The sequence below is a fragment of the Hemicordylus capensis genome, chromosome 3 (genome assembly GCF_027244095.1).
Source record: "Hemicordylus capensis ecotype Gifberg chromosome 3, rHemCap1.1.pri, whole genome shotgun sequence".
In the NCBI taxonomy this organism is placed as follows: domain Eukaryota; kingdom Metazoa; phylum Chordata; class Lepidosauria; order Squamata; family Cordylidae; genus Hemicordylus; species Hemicordylus capensis.
Genome location: NC_069659.1, coordinates 150293076 through 150313289, shown reverse-complemented (window position 1 = coordinate 150313289; position 20214 = coordinate 150293076). Strand labels below are relative to the sequence as shown.

The following is a 20214-nucleotide window of genomic DNA, read 5'->3' as shown; positions in this document are numbered from 1 at the left end:
GTATGTGCAGACATGACAAGAAGGGACTACTGCTGTTCATTATTACTGCAACATGGTCCTATTCCTGTGTATGCTCATCTCTCTCTCTCTCTCTCTCTCTCTCTCTCTCTCTCTCTCTCTCTCTCTCTCTCTCTCTCTCTCTCTTTCAGCAACTGACAATTCATCTGTGGAAGCACAGTGAGGTTCTGGTTGAGCTGGAGAATGCAATCAAGAATTCTCGCAAGCTGGAAACTTTGTGCAGGGACTTTGAGTTGCAGAAAGTCTGCTACCTGCCCCTCAATACCTTCCTGCTCAGGCCCCTGCACAGGCTTATGCACTACAAACAAATAATGGAAAGGCTCTGTAAACATTATCCACCAAATAATGTGGACTTCAGGGATTCCAGAGGTGAGCATTTGGGAAGATCACCCCCAGGCAGCAGACTCATCTCTGTTAGGTACAAGCTGCATGTAAATTTGTGTCACGGAATCCTGATAGCCTTTCTTTGGAATGAAAAACTGTCTCTGGAGGGGGTTGATTTGAAGCAGAGAAATGATGCATGAGGAAAGGATTAAGCACCGCCACACACCCCACACACATATAGACATTGCTTCTCTGTTCAAAACTGTCCCCTTCCGAAGCAGCTTTCCCCTGTTTAAGGAGGAAGGGAGACTGGCAGGGTTCAATTACAGTATACACATTTGTGTGTAACATAAGACCCATTCACATTTTATGTTCAACACTTGTACAATGAGTGTAAAAGGTAAAGTGTGCCGTCAAGTTGATTTCGACTCCTGGCGCCCACAGAGCCTTGTGGTTTTCTTTGGTAGCATACAGGAGGGGTTTACCATTGCCTCCTCCCTCACAGTATGAGATGATTTCAGTATGAGATGATGCCTTTCAGCATCTTCCTATATCGCTGCTGCCCAATATAGGAGCAGCAGGGATTCGAACCAGCAACCTTCTGCTTGTTAGTCAAGCATTTCTCTGCTGCGCCACTTAAGGTGGAGTGTGCACAGGTCTAGTCTTCACATGTTATGCCAAATGCAGGTACAGAAGTAAACTTCTCATCTGTACCCAGGTTCACTTTTAAAATGAACACGGGTGCAGTCAATCACACAAACAGATGTATGAGTGTACAGACATCTGAATGCCATTTCCTGATTGTGATGATAAGGAGAAATAGATTTGGGTGTCATCAGCATGCTCTAACACCCTGTACCAAATATCCAGATGACTCACCCAGTGGTTTCATGTAGATGTTAAAAAGCATTGGTGACAGAATGGAGCCCTGAGGGACTCCATATAATAGTTTCCGTTTCAAAGAGCAACAGTCATTCCAGATTCCACCATCTGGAACCTGCCTGAGAGATAGGAGCAGAACCACTGCAAAGCAGTACCTCCTATCCTCAACTTACTCAGGAGATCCAGAAGGATACCATGGTCGGTAGTACTGAACGCCGCTGAGAGATCCAAAAGAACCAACAGAGTCACACTCTCTCTGTCAATTCCCTGGTGAAGGTCATCCATCAGGCCGACCAAGGCAGACTCAACCCCATAGCCTGCTCTAAAGCTAGTTTGAAATGGGTCTAGATAATCAGTTTCCTTCAAAACTGCCTGGAGCTGGTTCGTCACCACCCTCTCAATCACCTTGCCCAACCATGGGAGGTTGGAGACTGGCCTATAACTGTCCCTCACTGAGGGATATAGGGAAGGCTTCTTTAAAAGTGGTCTAATCATTGCCTCCTTTGAACAAGAAGGCATCCTACCTTCCCTCAGCGATATGTTAATGGTTTTAACTTGGCCGTCTCCAACAATTTCCCTGCTAGATCAGCCAAGATTCTAGATAGAGTCAGGTTAAGTCTGCTTTCCCTGCAGAGCCCGGTTAGGGTCTCCACACTGCTCATGTGGAGAGCCTCACTGTCTCTCAAATTTTAGTCAGTGAAATTTCACACAGAGGCTATTCTCACAAGAGGAGAAAACTGGGCTAAAGGAGCCCAGCCTGGTTTTCTCCCATCGTGAGAACCACTGGGCTTGAACAGGGTTAGCAGAGCGAGTGCTCTGCTAGCCCTGTTTTCCCGATGCATCTCCTCAGGATGCCCCGTGCACTTGCCGGGCAGCCTCCTATCCCTGCAGCCCCTATTGGCTCTGTGACGGAGCCAGTAGTCGTGTGAGTGGCCGATCCAGCCGCCCAGCAACAAGTGACTGCTTCTCTGCAGGGAGAGCAGGCTAAGCCTGCAGAACCCTCCCAGGCTCTACACATGTGTCGTGTGTAGAGCCTTACAGAGTGACAAGACCACTCAAGAAGTAATAGCAAAGAGGAGGGAAAATTGAAAATTAAGCAAGGACTGTGGGTCAGGACCTAGTCCTAATAGAACCCTAGCAGTACCTCTGGCCAAAGTGTGCCAGATAAGACAAGGATATCCTGCTGATTAATGTCTTCGAAAACTGAGAAAGAGTGTTGGATTCCTTTGGAGAGCATGAAAGGGTTTCTTATCAACGTGTGGGGAGGCTTTGGGCCTGAGCCAGGGCCTGTGAGCCCGGGCTTTTTAAGTACCTAGCAGCTTGGGCTTCACCAGGATTTAAAAACACACAAAGCAAATCATTGTTTATGTGTATTATCAGTTCAAGCTTCTTATGAAATTTCTGGGCAGCCCTCCAGAGAAATGTGGCTACCAGTGGATGGGAAAGGTAGCTTAAATATGAGATGCTCAATATAGAACAGAAGCTATCTGTTCTGATTTGAAACATGCTCAAAATGTTGCAAAGAAAAAAGTTTTTGTGTGTGTGTGTGTTTAAAGTTAGGAATTGTGTGTACTATGTTTTTCAGCATAAGCAAAAGGTTCAGGGTGAAAATATCTCCTAATCTTGAAGCCTGAAGATACTTGCCAAGAGTTAACTCTTCTTGAAAATTGATCTGGGTGCCAGCATAATAAAAGAGTACACATGAAACCTGCAGTGTCATTGGGAAGTAAAGCTTCCCAGTAGGAAGCAGTGGGATTAGCATGGGGAAATGTTCTATTCTGGTTGCAGTATTTTCAGCCTAAATTGTGCATCTTTTTATTTTGTACACCTCCCTGGTGTCCTTGGAGGAAAGACAGTATAGACATTTGTTACATAAATAAATACAACTGGAAACCCTGTGCATTTGTAACTCATTGCAGTAAGAATAATCTCCTGTCCGAATTATAGCACAGGCTCCTTATATATTGCAGTACTTGAGACACAAGCACAGGCAATTAGTTAATTCTTTTTTTTCTTTTTTCCCCCGCCTCCCCTCGCCCTTTAATAGCTGCTCTGGCAGAGATTTCAGAAATGGTGGCTCAACTCCACAGCAGTATGCTAAAGATGGAGAATTTCCAGAAGTTGCATGAATTGAAAAAGGATTTGATAGGCATTGACAATCTGGTGGTTCCAGGAAGGGTAAGTGAAAGAATACCCCTTAGGATAAAGTACATTCAGGATAGACGTCAAAAGAATTATTTTAGTATACCACTGTCTTTGCAGATGAGGAAGAGTTAAAATAGGTTGTGCTCTTTGACTAGGATGTATGGAAATGAAATAATACAAGCTTAGAATGCTGCTTTGAAATTTAATTAGAAGCAGGGTATAAATCCTGAAATATATATTTTACCGCTATATAAATATGATTCTGGTAATATGTTTCAAGGGGGTGCTTCAGACTTCTGCAAGTCTAGCAACTTTGCGGTGGATTACTGACTGAGAGCTTGTCTACCTATTCAACAAACCAATTGGGGACTGTACCATTTCAAACCACAAGCGACGGATAGCATGTTTGATGTTTCCCATGTGTTAAAGAGAACTTGCATATCAGGAAGAAGACTGAACTAGAACTCTTCTCTCTCACGTGCTAGTTTTCCAGAAAGAGGAAGTTTTTCATGAGAGAACCCATAAAAATATGTAGTCCTCTGTGTATGTTCTGAAAGTTTACGGTCCCACATAAAAAGCACACAGTTTTTTTCCTGAATATCTAGATTGGCTACTCTCTGTTTTCTTTCAGCCAAAACAAATCAAGGGCAAACCAGTGCAGACAGAAAACACTTGAAGTTATATCACAATCTTCTTCGCCAGTTGATCTTTTTTGATTTAGGAGCTTAAATGTCTGTGTAAGGTGGCTTTTCTCTAGGAAGTGGTGAGCATCACATTGAAAATAAGCTACAAACCTGAATTACTTAATTTAGCTTATGGAGTTCCGTCAGGTGCAAGGTATTTCCTTGCTGCTGATGTTTTTCCTAGGGCAAAATAGGGCAACATGCCATGTACTGGAAAAACACACTGCTTCTGTAATTGCATAGGACAATGAAGAAAGAACAGACTTAGGACATTCTAGCCCTGTGGCACATCTGGAATAAGTCAGGGGGAGTTTTGTATAATAGACTGACATTCTAAATAGAAATGGTGCTAAGGTGGAAAGAGCACTCGTTTCATAGAATGCACCTGCCACATTTCTGTTGGCACATTTCCCCTAACTTTTTGTTCGTATATTATACAGATTATTGTGCAGTTAAACTTGTACTTATGTATCTCACTCTTCATTATTTGCCATTTCCTTAACCCATGCATGTGTAGAAAGTGCTTTGCCATTCTTTACTTATTTCCCCAAAACTTTGTGAGGTAGATTAAACTGAGGCACGCTGACTTGCCTATGGCCCGCTACATGGCTGAGTGAGGGTTTCAAGTGGCCTCTGGTCTACCTGTTAGCAAGTGCGGATGGATTAACAGGATCAGTGCAGAAGGCAGAGCTCTAAGTGCCTACATCACAGAATATATTTTAATGAGAGACTTCCTGTTTCACATCCTGTCTCGCTGCTGCTGCTGCTGTTAGGAGAACATGCAGAAGCACTCTTGATGTAAATGTACCCTTTGAGGATGAGACCGTTGTTCTCATCACCAAACTGAGCTGGCGTTTGTTCAGCAAAGCTTTTTGTGCAGCCTTCCTCTCTAATATATTGCAGAAGCTCTCACTGAGGTACAGAAAGGATTGGTTTGCTTGGTTCCCTTCTGACTTAGTTTTGTTAAATGAGATTATGTTGTAATAACTCTGTCCCTGGGTTCAGTTTATTGCTCATTACCATCTCTTTTATTGATGAATTGCATCCATCCTGTCCTCTGATTTCTCTCCCCCCTCCCACCCCTTATTCAATGCCTAGAATAGAAACTGGCAGTTCACTTACTCTTCAACCCTTCACAGCCTCTTGCTGCTCCCCCCTGGATGTAGCCTTTCCTAATTTTGTGCAATTCTGAAGCCTAAGTTTCCTCAGCACCATTGCAATACAACACTGTGCCACCCTGGTTCTCAGTTATTTATTGCACTTCTACCCCACACTGGAACTATTGTGTTATGTTGGGGCGGTGGGGGGAAGATTCTTCACCACACTACATATCCCCTGCAGTGTGCAGCCTCTGAGGAACCTTGTTTGTTTGTTTGTTTGTTTGTTTGTTTGTTTGTTTGTTTGTTTGTTTTTGAGGCACACTCTCAGTTTGTGCAAGGCAGCGATTAAGCCCCCAGGCAGTAGTGTGACAGGAGCACACTCTACTAGGATTGTCCACAAAGCGCAGGAGTTCTGCATCAGCCATGCAGGGTCCCTTTGCTAATCAGTCAGTGTGAAGAGTGTTCCTTGCAGGTAGAAAGTTTGAAACCCACCAAGAGAGGGTACAGTATGAAAGCTGCCGTGTGTCCCTTCCTGTGTCACTCTGGTGATACGAGAACTCCTAGATAATAGCCTTTGAGACCAGGGTGCTCCACACACCAACATCCCCCTCCCCAGAATTACTGCGGGAAGAGCCATGGTGTAAGCTCTTCCCTAGGGATCTTGGAGCTCTCATATTTGCCGACTGGAATGAGGAGAATAGACACTGTAGCAGCTCCCATGCCAAGGTTACATCAGAAGGAGCCCATCTTGAATAGAAAGGCTAAAAGGGCCTTTTGAACATCACCTGAATGTAGTTGAACGAAGCAGGCAGGCATAGCAACTAACATAGTTAAGTCAGAGCTGCAACATTAGTCCCAGACTGTCAGCCAGATGTTTGAAAAAAGCACTGATACTTCCTGTTTTGTGTTTATTCCTATACAGGAATTTATTAGACTAGGCAGCCTTAGTAAGTTGTCTGGAAAAGGTTTACAACAGCGGATGTTCTTCCTGGTAAGTGACAGGAATGCCTTGTGTTCTGTGTAATTATGTACAGTTTTGCTAAATAAATAAATAAATAAATAAATAAATAAAACAAATAATCAAAAAGGTGTTAGATGTGAATGGTGAAAGAATCCAAGGAAGTGTGCTTAGTGCATTCTGCTCCTTGTAAAAGAAAAATGCAAGCTTACTAGCACCTGTGTTTCCTCTAACAGGGAATCCCAAATGTTGTTGACTACAACTCCCATAATTCCCAGCCAAAGGCCATTGTAGCTGGGAATGCTGGGAGTTGTAGTCAACCGTAGCTTGGATTCCCTATTAGAGGGAATGCTGACTAGCACCCCTTTCCAGTGTTACAGAACTATTTCCAGTTTTTTTGAAACCTCCATTATTTGTATGGCTTGCCTTTGATTTGACATGGAAAGGTAAGATTCTCAGGAGCTGAATTTGGTATCCCAAACCACATCCTGCTTTTTCTGCACTTTACACAATAGTGCAGTGTATACAGCTCTGTATATTTGGCTAGGAGTGAAGAGGGCTAATGAACTGAAGAGGGTCAATGAACAGAACAATGAAAAAGAGTTAAAATACTTAGGTGCAAGTGATGATGTGGCTGGGTTTAAATCAGCTTAAATCCCAGCTCTTTGGTTTGCAGTGGGCCAAGCTGAACGATATGTCCGCTGATGCTCTCAAACGAGGAGCAGGAAAATGGACACGCATGTCTCTCCCCACAATCTGGCCTACTGTCTCGTTGCTTCTTAATCCCGGGGGGGTGTGTGGTGGGGGGGCGGTTCATACAAACTGTCCCTAAACACACAGATAAAATACTATTTTAAAGTCGTATTTTATCCATGCATTGAGGAGCTGTCCAGAAAAAACTCTCTGTGCACTTGAACGTTGGTGAGACCGCATGCCAGATGGGGGAGAGACGTGCTTGCCCATGTATTTGAGAGGGCCAGTACACATACCATTCGAAACAGCCCTAGGATCATCATCTGTTCTTTCCTACTTGTCACAATCCAGTAGTTTCATAAACTTAATTTCTACTGGTGCAGCATGCAGCTCTGTGCACAGAGCACTTGCCATTGAGCGCTGCTGCCCTGCAGCACAGTCTCCTCACAGCTGTTTACATGCGCACAGGGGCCTGGGCTGTGCTTAGGCTACCCGCGCCCCCTTGAGCCACTGGCTGCTATTTCTATCTTTCAGTCACACATTTATATGGTTCCTCTAACAGAAGGTTAGTCTGCTGTCCGTGATTTTCACCATTGGATTTCATAGTTGTTTGCTGTGAGATTCAAAAGGTGAAATATGACCAGAATTTGCCAGCTCATTAATGTGCAACACTTAAGACAAAAAACCAAATCCTTCTGCGGGGGCGGGGGGCGGGTGTGTGCTGGCTTTCTAGCGCTTGGATCTCTAGTGAATGATGAGTTAGCAGAGGTCTTTCTGAACATGTGTTCAGTAACCTGTCTTGAGACTAACTGTGCAGTCATGTAATTTGAAAAGATATGGACCTCTAAGCAACTTGTGATGCTCCACAATGTTGTGCAACTGCTAGTGAAGAACCTTCTCTAGGACATATATGGGCTTGAGCAATGGTTGTGTAAGGTTTCAACAACATCCGCTAGTACTACAACCAGTCTGGAAAAGAGGTTGCTTTCTTTGTACAATGTCATTATGCTATGAACTTGTCCTAATGCAACACTAGTTGGGAGTTCAAGAGCTGAGGGCCATTTGGGTTCATGTAGGCAAGGGATGGGGTCAGGGGCGTAGCTATAATTGAGCGGATGGGTTCAAAGAACGCAGCCCCTCTCCCCAGTTCCTCAGGGCCCTCCAGGTCCACTCCTCCCTATTTTCTTCATTATCGCCCTCACTCTGAGGGGCCATCAGGGAGAGGGGCGAACATGGGCCCCCTCTCCCCTAGCTATGCCCCTGGATGGGGAGGGAAAGGCCAGTACAGGAGATATCTTTTAGGTTGTATTTTTCATACCCTTTAAGTGCTGGCTCACAGCATTGACCCTCAAGAAATAGTGCATGTATTGCAGCATGGGACTATCCAGTATAGGTAGGGCCTGGGTGCTACTTCCAGCTGGCCAATCAACGAACCAGCCGTAAATCTGTTAATATCAACCAAGTGTTGTTCATGTTTGCTTTTGTCTTTAGTTCAATGATGTCTTGATGTACACAAGCAGAGGCCTGACATCTTCAAATCAGTTTAAAGTCCATGGGCAGCTCCTGCTGTATGGTATGATGGTAAGTAAAAGTGGAGCGGAGGCTGTTGGTTTCCTCCTTTCCCTGCTCTGCCTCTTTTTTTTTTTTAATAGAATTTTTGCTTTTATTAGTAATCGAAATAAAACCGGTTACATCTCTGAGATTGACATAATCATACATGAATTAGAGCAATGGCTCATCCTCAGCAAGGAAAGCAAGAGGGGGGGAAAGCCTTGTGCAAAGTAATAATATTTAAGTATACTTGAATGAGTTAAGATAATCTGTAAGAAATAGGGGGTACATCTAGAAAACTAAATCTTAATCGTCAGAGAAAAAAATGAACCTCAAACCTCCCATAGAACTCTCACCTTGGCCTCAAAAGAACGATTTAAAACATAAAAATTCAATGGAGAAGAAACCCTGCTCTGCCTCTTCGGTTGTAGTAGTTTGGTTAATGGGCAGCATCTAGAAAAAGTCCCATTAAAATGTATGGAACTTAGTTACTAGTCATAACTAACTTGTCTCCTTGATTTCAGTGGCTCTGAGTCTGGCTGCTTTTTTTGTTAATGATTTTACATATGTTCTTAGTGACATGTAAACTGCCTCAAGCATTTCTGAGAGGCACGTTAAAAACCAAGAACCTCATCCTTCTCTGGGGACTGAATGGCTTAGAATATTAGCAGTCTGGGTTAAACCACTGCCATCCTTTCAGTTTGTAGGAATCTGTGTTGGTGGAGACTGCTGCTGTTCCATTGACTGATGGGACCCACGTGACAGCAATTGATGAATTCAAGGCAAAGTGTAGACCTAGAGGATTCACTAGAAATAGATTAATTATTATTATTATTTATTCACACAGTCAGACAGGTGTTATTGACTGGTTTGTTTTATCCAGACATCGAGTCCTTCCCAAGGTCCTGGGATGGCTGAATTTTATTATCAATGTTGTTGCTGTTATTATAGGTATTGTCACAGAATATAGGCTGTTCCCAGTAAAGTTGCTTTTTGTAATTGGCTGATGGTGATTTCTGTGGCCCCTATGGTGTTGAGGTGCTCTTCAAGGTCTTTTGGAACTGCACCCAGGGCGCCAGTTACCACTGGGATTATTTTGGTCTTTTTCTGCCACAGCCTTTCAATTTCAATTTGTAGATCTTTGTATTTTGTGATTTTTTTCTATTTCTTTTTCTTCTATTCTGCTATCCCCTGGTATTGCTATGTCGATTATTTTAACTTGTTTTTCTTTCTTCTCAACTACAGTGATATCTGGTGTATTGTGTGGCAGATGTTTGTCTGTTTGTAGTTGGAAGCCCCATAATATTTTTGCATTTTCATTTTCTTCAACTTTTTCAATTTTATGGTCCCACCAATTTTTGGCTACAGGTAGCTTGTATTTTTTGCAGATGTTCCAGTGTATCATCCCTGCTACCTTGCCATGCCTTTGTTTGTAGTCAGTCTGTGCAATCTTTATTAATAATAATAATTCGATTTCTATACCGCCCTTCCAAAAATGGCTCAGGGCGGTTTACACCAAGAAATAGTAAATGAATAAGATGTATCCCTGTCCCCAAAGGGCTCACAATCTAAAAGAAACACAAGATAGACACCAGCAACAGTCACTGGAGATACTGTACTGGGAGTGGATAGGGCCATTTACTCTCCCCCCGCTAAATAAAGAGAATCACCACGTTAAAAGGTGCCTCTTTGCCAAGTTATCACAGGGAGTGTAACTGGCCCTATCCACATGCAATATTTGTTTTTAAACATGCAATATTTGTTTTTAAAGATCCAAAAGCTTGCCTTAATTTGACACTCTCCACTGAGACAAAAGGGCCGCCTATTTCAGCCGGTGTCAGGGATGTGCTAATGATGTGCACATTCATTGTCTATCTGCTACTGAGCACTACACCCTCAGCAGCCCATTTGTTTTTGTTTTTTAATCGTGATTTCCCACCCACCCCAATCCATATGGACTGCTTCAGAAAAACCTGTACTATTTCCTCGTAATACTACCTGTACTATTATATAATAGTGCTACCTGTACTATTTCCTGCCTGGCATTCTGGAGTTTCTAGGGAAGGCTAGTAAGGTCAGAAGAGCATGGCTTGTTTAGTCCTGCCACACCTTTCTTGCCGAAAGGTCTTTAGTGCTGGGGCAGGATGTCAACAGAAACAAAATCACCCACTGCTGAGTTGGGGTTGCCTTCTGCAAAGACTGTCGTCATGCATGTGTCAGCCAGTTGCTGTGCCTGTTGTGTGAGGCTGTCTGTATTCATATTCTCAGATAGAAGAGAGTGAAGAAGAATGGGGAGTCCCTCACTGCTTTACCCTGAGAGGTCAACAGCAGTCCATTGTTGTTGCTGCAAGGTAATTCCTTTCTAGTGTGCACTTCACTTGGCACCTTGTTAGCGATTCTAGGGAATAATCCACAAGCAGTTCGAGATACATTTTAAATCATTATGTGACGGGACAGGTGTGGCAAAATCACCTTGTTTTTGTTTTTTGTTTTAATGCAACTTTAACTTGGTTAAAGTATGGCATGAGAATATAGGATTAAAACTAAATTCAGTTTATATCTGACCAGCTCATGAAGTGAGTTGCTGTTTGCAATAAATTGAATGAGATCTGCCTTCCTGTTCTTAGCAGCCGCACTGAAATGGACAAGTGGACTGAGGACATACAGATGGCAATTGACTTGGCAGAGAATTGTAATGGCCCGGCTGCTGAATTTCTAGGGAGTAGCCCGCCCGACACTAGTAAGTACAGAATGAGGCAAGGCAAGGCTGCAGAATGCAGAGAACGTCTTTAAAACCATAGAGGAATAACATCTAGCGCTTAACAGTGCATTTATAACTGGCTCTTCCATCTAAGTGCATTTTAATGGATTTACAGCATTTTCTTATTTGCTTTCAGTTCAGGTAGCTTGCATGGAAATTGTCTTGCTTGTTTTTATTCAGTTATTTCAAACGTGCATTTTAGGGAAGGGAAAAGCAAAGATACCCTTGCTGTTCTGAAACTATTCCTTTTCTCTTTTCTCTTTTTCTTTTTCGCCTCTCGCATACATTTCTGTAACTTATCAGAATTTCGTGCTGGTCAGAATCTGGCGTGTTCCGTACAGGATCTGCTGGACTTCAGAACCAGACACAGGCTGACATGCTGCACAAAGGGATGCAGGTGCCTGGAGCACCATCCGCACCCCTGTGCACAGGTGCCCACCGCCAGTGGGACTGCACTGCAGGGCAGCAGTGTTCTGTTGTAAGCACTCTGTGAATGCACTTGTGCAGTGCAACACCCATGGTTTCCAATAGGTGTGTCACTCAACTGTGTTCACGGAGCACTTATGGAAGAGCACCGCTACCCTGCTGTGCAGCCCCAGTCGTGGTTTTTACGCGCACACAGTATGGACATCCCGATCCCGTCTGCGGTTTGTCAGCCACTGACAACAAATACATGTATGCAAGTTTTTTTTTATGTCTGCTACAGTACAACATAGAATTAAGCATGCCTCCATGGGAAGTGAGACTGTTAGCACACTCAGCTCTGTGCTGCGTCATCATAAGTTATATCTAGTTGTAGAACATGGGATATTTCCCCCCAAATTCTTTTCCTCTCCCCCCCCCACATCCATAAAACACTGTCCTTTCACAGTTAGGGCAAAATAAGCTTCATCAGATCAAGTCTTTTGCGTAATGTTTTTTATAGTCAATATTTTATACAAGGGGGAAAAAGAGATGGTTTTTCCTGCGTTTCATAGAGTCCCCTGAAGAATCCACTGTAGACCTGGAATCGGAAGATGACCTCAATGCATCCCGCACCTCTCTTGAACGTCAGGCTCCTCACCGTGGCAACACTACGGTGCACGTTTGCTGGCACAGAAATACCAGCGTTTCCATGGTCGACTTTAGTATTGCCGTGGAGGTATCTGCCACAGAACAACCTGGACTGCAGCCCCAGAGAGAACTGCTCTTCAGTGACAATCTCCTTTCTCCCTCATGTTAGGAAGCAGCAATCAATCCGTCAGTGAGCTCCGTGGGTTCTTGGACAGTGGCACAGCACCCGTTCAAATGATGTTAAATTTTACATCTTTTTAATTAACTATTTAGCAAATGTTAATTATCTTGATACCTTTCTGGCCTTCTTCACAGTCTAAATTAATTCCTAGATACTGAGATAAGGAGCGTGACCCACATAATACGCCACATTAGAGACTTAGCACTGTGCCTCGGGTCTGCTGCAGACATCTAAGGCAGCCTCAACACTGTGAATAGGCAGCTGCACAAGCTGGTTTCCCCACTGTGCAACCAGCCATTCAGGGCAGCATCAGGGCTGCATTATGAGTCTGCAGCAGCCCCAGGGCACAGTGTCACCACCATGCTGTGCATCATGTCAGTGAGTTTCCTTGGAACATTTTATTGCTGTTAACTTATTTTACCTCACCATATTGAGAAAGGATGTTGGCCCTGACTCTGGCTGCTGCAGTTTGGAACCTACATTTCTACAGTTTTGTTCTATTTTAGGCCATTTATTTTCCTTTGGAATCTTAGAATGCTCTCTTCTCAGTTTCATCTGCCTTCCTCACTTGTTTCCTCTGTCACAGAGATGTGTGTGTGTGTGTGACGATACATTTGACTATAGCTAAACCAATTGTGCACAAATCAGTGGAATATTGGATAAAAATTATCTGGCTCATAGAAATGCAGAATGCATTTATTACATTTGAATAAAGCCAATTTCAGCTTTCATGTGGTACTTTAATAATTCTTCCAATTTAAAGAGGCTCGTTCATGGGGAATAATTGCAATCCCCGATCCCCATCACGATTGGGGTTCAACGGGTGTACAAAGGGCAAAGAGGCTATTTGAAGAGATAATTTACTCTGCCATAAAGAAAGAGCACATAAATATGGCCGCAGAATGGAATGAAGAAACCATTCAGAAATATATCATCAGTAAAACTGATTCTAGAGGAAAGAGTATCACCAAACTTGAAGTAAATTGCAAATTGGTTTAGCTTCTTCAAGGTACCTGCGGACACCCATTTCCCAGAAAATGCCTCTAGGTTGCTTGAGTTATATATACTGTGTAATATGTCTAATAGGGACATTTAATCTTTAGGTTCAATGTATCTTTTAGTTGATAGCTCTGTTTGTTAATAAACAGGCTACAAAATATTCATCTTGATTGCTTTGAGAAAGCTTTGCCTTATGCATTAAGTTCATGATATATTTTGAGATCATAATGAACTATTAAGCAACCTAGAAGCAGATCCTCACACGTTAAGCATCTGTCTTCAATTCCACAGCTGTCTCCATAGCAGACAGGTTTCAATCATACTTGCCAAATTCAATGGGTAATGTCACATCAGCATTATAGTTTATGCTTTCTCTCTGTGTCTCTCCCTCCTTTCTGTCTCTCTCTCTTGTGGTAGAAGATCCTCTCACTGTCAGTGACTGTTCTTCCCTACCTGCTGGACTGATCAGTGATCAGCGGTCTGTTTCCATTTCATATGTCTGCTGGTACCGAATGCAAAGCCTCTCCTTTTATGATACCCTCCAGAGTGATGAGGTAACCAAAACGGAAATTAGACAACTAAAAGGAATACTCACTTGTGTGTCAATTTTATGCTAATAGACACACTCCATCAGATATTTAAAATGGCCTGGTTTAAAATGAAGACTTTAAAAAGAACTAAAATAAAATCTTGTCAGTTATTGATAGCTAATTATGAAAGATAGAGGAAAATGGAATTAATCCCTTTGCAATTTCCACTAGTATAGCTTCTTCCACCAGACACAGCTTACAGGGCAGAACAAAAGATATTAATAGGAAGAATCTCTACTTTGTCATAGTATGTCAGACAACTTGCATGTTTCAGTATCCGATAGGTCACCATCCCACCAAAGATACTGTACTCTGGTCTATGACCGTAATAAAGATTGGAAAGCCCAAAGGTACTGCACAGCTTCTTTTAACCAGACCAAAAGCCTCTCAAATTAGCAGCTGCTTGCTTCATTTCTTAAGAGAGGAAACTGAGGTGTTTATGTATATTTGAGGCACGGTCTGCCATTTTTCTCACTGCCAAGGTGGATGTTCTTATTTAGTATACTTATGCCCCACTCTCAGTAAGGGCTGGCTCCCAAAGCAACTTGCAATTAAAATCCAGTGAAACAAACTATTAGGGGCATGCGTATGCATGTGTATGGGAGTATTTTCTTTTGGCCCCTGACCCTTAATGACATAGCCAAAGTCCCAGGCTCACCCCTCGAGAGGAGGAGGGGCAGAAGGAATTGCAGGTGGATACTCAGGAAATGGCTGATAAAGCCAACCCACTGAAGCTGCCTTTCTGTTGATCTGCAGTGCATCTGCCTAGAGAGAGGAAAGGCCTAACTCCTAGTGTAACCTTGGTCAAACATTCTATTTGGTGTTTTCTGTTAATTAAAAGGGAGACGTTTCAGTTTTTCCTTTCAATTTTAAACAGTGGTTTCTATGTGCAGGATTTAAATCATTTGTGTAGAAACCTGTCCCATAATTAACTTTAAATAGATCATTAACTTGGTAATTTAGGAGAATCTATCAAACTATCATTTTCCCCTCCCTCCCCAAGAAAAATAATTCTGCATCTAATGAGGTAACAGCAGATAATTTCTTTCCTTAGCAAATCAATTTACAGGCAAGCCTCATTTAAAGAATGATAGCAAATTCTGAATCTGAATGTCACGTTAAAATGACCAAAAGAGAAAGGATTATCCAGTTTCAATAGAAAAATACCATTTTACATGAGGCTTGTCTGCATTCCATCAGTCTGTTATCCTCTGCATGTGAATTACTCAGTCTATTGCACTATTTCTCTTATTTTCAGAATCAACTCTCTGGAAACCTTTTGAGAAAATTCAAGAACAGCAATGGGTGGCAGAAGCTCTGGGTAGTATTTACCAACTTCTGCATGTTTTTCTACAAATCCCACCAGGTAAACTGATTTTCCAAGGCCAGAGAATAATCCATTATTAACCATTCCCACATGTGCAAGACCGACCCAATACACCATTGACTGTTACCAAAATCCCTCATGTGGAGAGCTGAATGGTATGAACTGAAGCCTCCAAGGCTGGCCTTAACTTTCTGGCAGCAATCTCTGTAAGCAGAGGAGTTGGAAACTGTGTGACCATGATTGTAGCTGAGCAAGTACCTGTATACCAGTGAAGGGAATACCATTCAGTTCTTCACATCAGTGTGAGCCCCAGAATGTTTGTGTCACAACTGTATGGAGTCCTGCTCTAACAACTAAACCATCCCAGTGTCTTCACAGCAAAAAGGTCAGCTCTGTACTATTTGGAAGAAAAACCAGCAGCTATTAGTTTTGGTCACTGCCCATTATTTTAACCATATGGGGAGAGAACATTAATTCTGACAGACCATCCTGCTGAAGCACTTCATAAGAGAGTTGGGGGCATTAAATAGTACAATACTTTAAACCGCTAAAGGTAAAGTGTGCTATCAAGTTGGGGTCAACTCCTAGCGACCACAGTACCCTGTGGTTGTATTTGGTAGAACACAGGAGGAGTTTACCATCGCCTCCTCCCGCGCAGTATGAGATGATGCCTTTCAGCAACTTCCTATAGCACTGCTCCCCGATATAGGTGTTTCCCTTAGCCTGGGAAACATACCAGCTGGGATTCGAACTAGCAACCTCTGGCTTGGTAGTCAAGCCATTTCCCTGCTGCGCCAAACCACTAGAGTGGTTGAATAGGACATTTGGGTTTTATTTTCCGTAAGTCCTGCTAGTATTTTCTAGGGGTGTGCACAGAACCGACGCATGGGGAAAGGCCAGAACTCTAACGGGGCTGTTTTTTAAGGTGGGAAGGCCAGCAGGGGGAGGGGGAACATCAGCAGACACCACCACCCCACTTCCACCACCACCACCACCCACCTCATGGAGAGGGGGGAGGTCCCACACCTTGTTTTCCAAGTTAGGTGCTTCATAAGAAGGAAAGATAAGTTGAAATTACCTGTCCAAATTGAAATCAACACAGCTATGTTGTTCATGGAAAGTAGTGGGGCCTAGCAGATAAACACAGAACAATGTAAACCAATAGCAGGACAATTATTTCTGTGGAGCTCACATCCCTTATGGTGTCCAACAAGAGGAAGTACTTGTAGCAACAGGTTTCCACTTGCAAATCTGTTTGAACATGGGAATAACAGGTTGTTAGAGGCATGAATGCCACATTTCCAGCAACCTGCTTCCATGTGTACATAACACACTGGAGCTGTAGCCTGTGCAACCTGTCCTTGATATGAGATCAGTAGAGTGGGAGGTTTCCTTGAAGTTCCTCGTAGCAAGGACAAGGGGATACCTGGCCATCTGGAACTAGGGGGACCTCACCAATCAGCTGACAGTGATGCCCCCTATAGTGCTGATCTGATATAAAAAAGACAGCTCCTGGTTGAGTCCAGATGTCCAGTTTCCCCAGCTATTTCCCACCTGAGAGATCAGTGGGGTTATGAGAGGCACGGGCATATCTGTAATTGAGTAGGAAAAATGCTTCTGGGCATGAGAGAGGAAGGCCTACGGGTATTTGCACCACCACCCCGAAGAAGAGGGCGTGGGCAGGGAACCATCTTCACTTTCCGCCCCAGGACCCACTCCAACTTTGCTATGCCCCTGATGACACGCTTCTGCTCTCGAACCCAGTACAGACATAACCTCCTCCAGCACTCACAGTTTCCTGCTTTCAGGAGGGCATTTTTAGGTCTGGGAGCACAAAGACCATTTTAAAATAAACCCACATGCAGCCTTGTCTATTGGGGCAAAGGCCATGGCATAGAATGTTCCCCCAACTCTTCTCACAGCCCTTTGTCTTTTTATTTTTAGGACAATCATCCTTTAGCTAGCCTTCCTCTGCTGGGGTACTCTCTTACCATTCCTTCTGAATCCGAGAACATTCATAAAGACTATGTCTTTAAGCTTCACTTCAAATCCCATGTGTACTATTTCAGGGCAGAAAGTGAATATACATTTGAAAGGTACGTGGATTTTCTGTGATAACTGAAATTCCGGAAAATGCTGTACAGTCAGACATGCTTAAACAAGAGTCTGTATAAACTCTGTTAAACATAGTTAAGCTAACTGATTTGGGTTATCTTAAAAAACAGCTGCAAAAGCAAGTTGTCATAAAAGGCTCCAACGTGCCATTGTTGAAGCCCCTGTTGCTGGGCCAATGGATGCACCATATATCAGTCCTCCTCTCTGTTCATTCTGTACAATCTGGAATTCAATAGCAAACATACTAGATAAAACAGCCTCACCGGTGACCATCTGTCAGCGCTTGAGCAAAATGCATTCACTTCTTTGAAAGGGAAAATTTAATACAGGCTCCACTCAGCCTTCTCAGTAGTTGTGGTAGACACAGACAACTTCTTCTTAGTCCCACAGCTGAGATGTCAAAATGACAACCTAAAGAGATTCCTCATTATATCCAACTCTTCTTTACTCACCACACTGTTATAGTATTCCAGGTAGATAGCGAGTGTGTGAGTATGCCTTTCTCTCTGTCTCTCTCTCTCACTCACACACACACACACACACACTCACACACGTCTTCAAGAGTTCAGTGAAAAAGCACACAAGCAACCCTTTTGCTAGAGGAACAAATTCATTCCTCTTTCACTGCTTCAAACTGTGCCCAGTAAAACAGGCATCTTGGTGGCAAAATGAACAGAAAACAGTCACTCAAATGTACCTTTCAGGATAAGCATTTGTTTTTCTGCATCTTCCTTTTAGGTGGATGGAGGTGATCCGAAGTGCCACTAGCCCTGCCTCCCGCATCCGTGTTTTAAGTCATGAAGAATCACATGTTTATTGACGACTCAACTCCAAGTTCATTCCAGCAGTTGCTGCTTTTATAGAGGATATTTGAATTTATTTTCTCCTTTTAAAGTTTAGTAAAACATGAATTTGTTAAATTGTTTTGGAGCAGCTTTTTGTAATATTGCCTCAGCAGAATTGTTTACTATTATCGGCCAAGTGACGGTTTCATGTCTCGTATTTGTCCTTCAGTGTGGTTTTCTAGCTTGTGCCAGTATTAAAATATTGTCCTTGGAGTGCCAAATGCCAAAAGACATTTCCTTGCCTCAAAATTTGCACCAGAAATATAGTACAATTTTTGTAGTAACTTCATATTTGGTATCTTCTGGAAAGCAAAATGCCTTTTCTTCTTTGAAAGAAAAGCCCTCAAAATGATTACTTAATAGACTGCTGATTTTTTAAAATGTATTTCCTCTGTATTACATATACAACGGCCTTCAGCATAAGTGTGCGTTAAGGAGCAGTCTCAAAGCAAAGAGGTTAACTGTCATACCTTATTCTCAGTATTTCTACACAATTTGCTTCTAAAAATTAAACTACCACGTGTGTAGCTTACTCATTTTGTCTCACTCTTTGAAGCTACAAGTACTTTTAAAATGGTCCGAAGATTTTGTCTACTCCATGGTGCAAGAAATTATGTAAAAACTTGCAAAGTGAACCGTTTACACAATAACTCTGTGCAATATTTAGGCTATGGATGTCTTGTGAATGGTGAGTATAAGGGGAATCTAAAAGCTGTGGTTACTGGTCTATGACACCACCTGTGTAGTACAAAAGTTGTGACGCTAATTTGTGGTTCAAGTAAATTAGTGTTTCAGTAAGGACCAGTGCAGATGTGTAATGCATCTTTGTGTTTAACTACTTTTAGTATTGTCATAATAGTATTTCTGCACCTTTATTATCAATGGTAATACAAACCAGTTCACAATTCATGTATACAGATACAGGAGCAATTATATATATATATATCTTTAAGGCATTTACTTTGCTATAAACACAGGTTCCAGCCACATGTACCACACAGAGTGTCATTCAGCAACAAGAGAAAACAAAGGTTACAAACACCCTGCCAAGAGAATGAGGCTCTCAATTAACTACTGTTCTGCTAAGTAGCTTATGCGGAAATGTGCCCTTTCGACAATGTATGAAAATGGCTAAAATTTATAAACAGGAATAAAATACCTCAACACATTGAAACGCCCCAGTTTTAAGATAATAAAAATTTGCTGCTTTTCTCTGTTCCTAAATTCACACTGCATTTCTAAAGCAACCAACTTGTCTTATATTTTCAGAGTACTGTATAATTTTCAAATGGTAGGAACAATGGTGTATCAGCGTGGGAGACAACTGGCTGATCGGTCATACGTTTTGCATTCATGCCTTGGCTATGTGCATATGGCTGCAAGCCTGCTCATGCTTAGTTCAATTAACTCACTGCTGCATAAACAGGCGTAAGTCAATTAGGTTGCTAGTGTCTTATGCAGCTGTCCATTTTATTCAGGCCATGCCATGTTAGCCAGGCTGCACCATTGCCTCGTTGCTGCAAGAACCCAGAGAACATGCACAATAGTAAACTGTGAACTATCAAGTATTCCCTTCTGGGGAAATGTTACTCATAGACTAGTTCTGCCCTTCCCATTGCTTAGCTTTACTGAATGAAAAAAATGGTCACTCGGCCTCCCCTCCACATTTCCCCCAGCATTTATGGTCCCTCAATTAGTAACTGCCTCATCTTCTCTGGCCAGGGCACAGGGAGATCATCACCACTCAATAGGTTTGTGCCATATTAAGTAGCTTGGAGGGACAGGGAAGGGGACTCCTCCTGTCCCATGACTATGAGGATGGGTTTTTCTGGCAGTAATATATGGACATTTAAAATACCCCCATCACAGTTCCATAGGAGAGTGTTTGTATTGTGTTGTAAATGCAAAAGTTATTGGGGAGGGAGGGGACACCACACAGACATGGTGATTTCATGAGTAGACCCCCATAAATGATTTAATCAGACATCA

The 20214-nt window shown here is 42.7% G+C and overlaps 1 protein-coding gene across 4 annotated transcripts in view; it reads left to right on the top strand.

Moving 5' to 3' along the window:
* The window catches only part of FARP1 (FERM, ARH/RhoGEF and pleckstrin domain protein 1), a 268168-nt gene extending 247959 nt beyond the window's left edge, over positions 1-20209 (top strand). For all 4 annotated transcript variants that reach the window (XM_053311099.1, XM_053311101.1, XM_053311100.1 and 1 more), the window contains 10 exons: positions 150-387; positions 3272-3402; positions 6075-6143; positions 8295-8384; positions 10623-10705; positions 10982-11094; positions 12093-12256; positions 15197-15304; positions 17210-17361; positions 18119-20209. In XM_053311099.1, coding sequence (XP_053167074.1) covers positions 150-387; positions 3272-3402; positions 6075-6143; positions 8295-8384; positions 10623-10705; positions 10982-11094; positions 12093-12256; positions 15197-15304; positions 17210-17361; positions 18119-18200 — 1230 coding nt within the window. In that variant the 3' untranslated portion in view covers positions 18201-20209. The remainder of the gene's footprint in view (positions 1-149; positions 388-3271; positions 3403-6074; positions 6144-8294; positions 8385-10622; positions 10706-10981; positions 11095-12092; positions 12257-15196; positions 15305-17209; positions 17362-18118) is intronic.
* Positions 20210-20214: the final 5 nt, after the last annotated feature.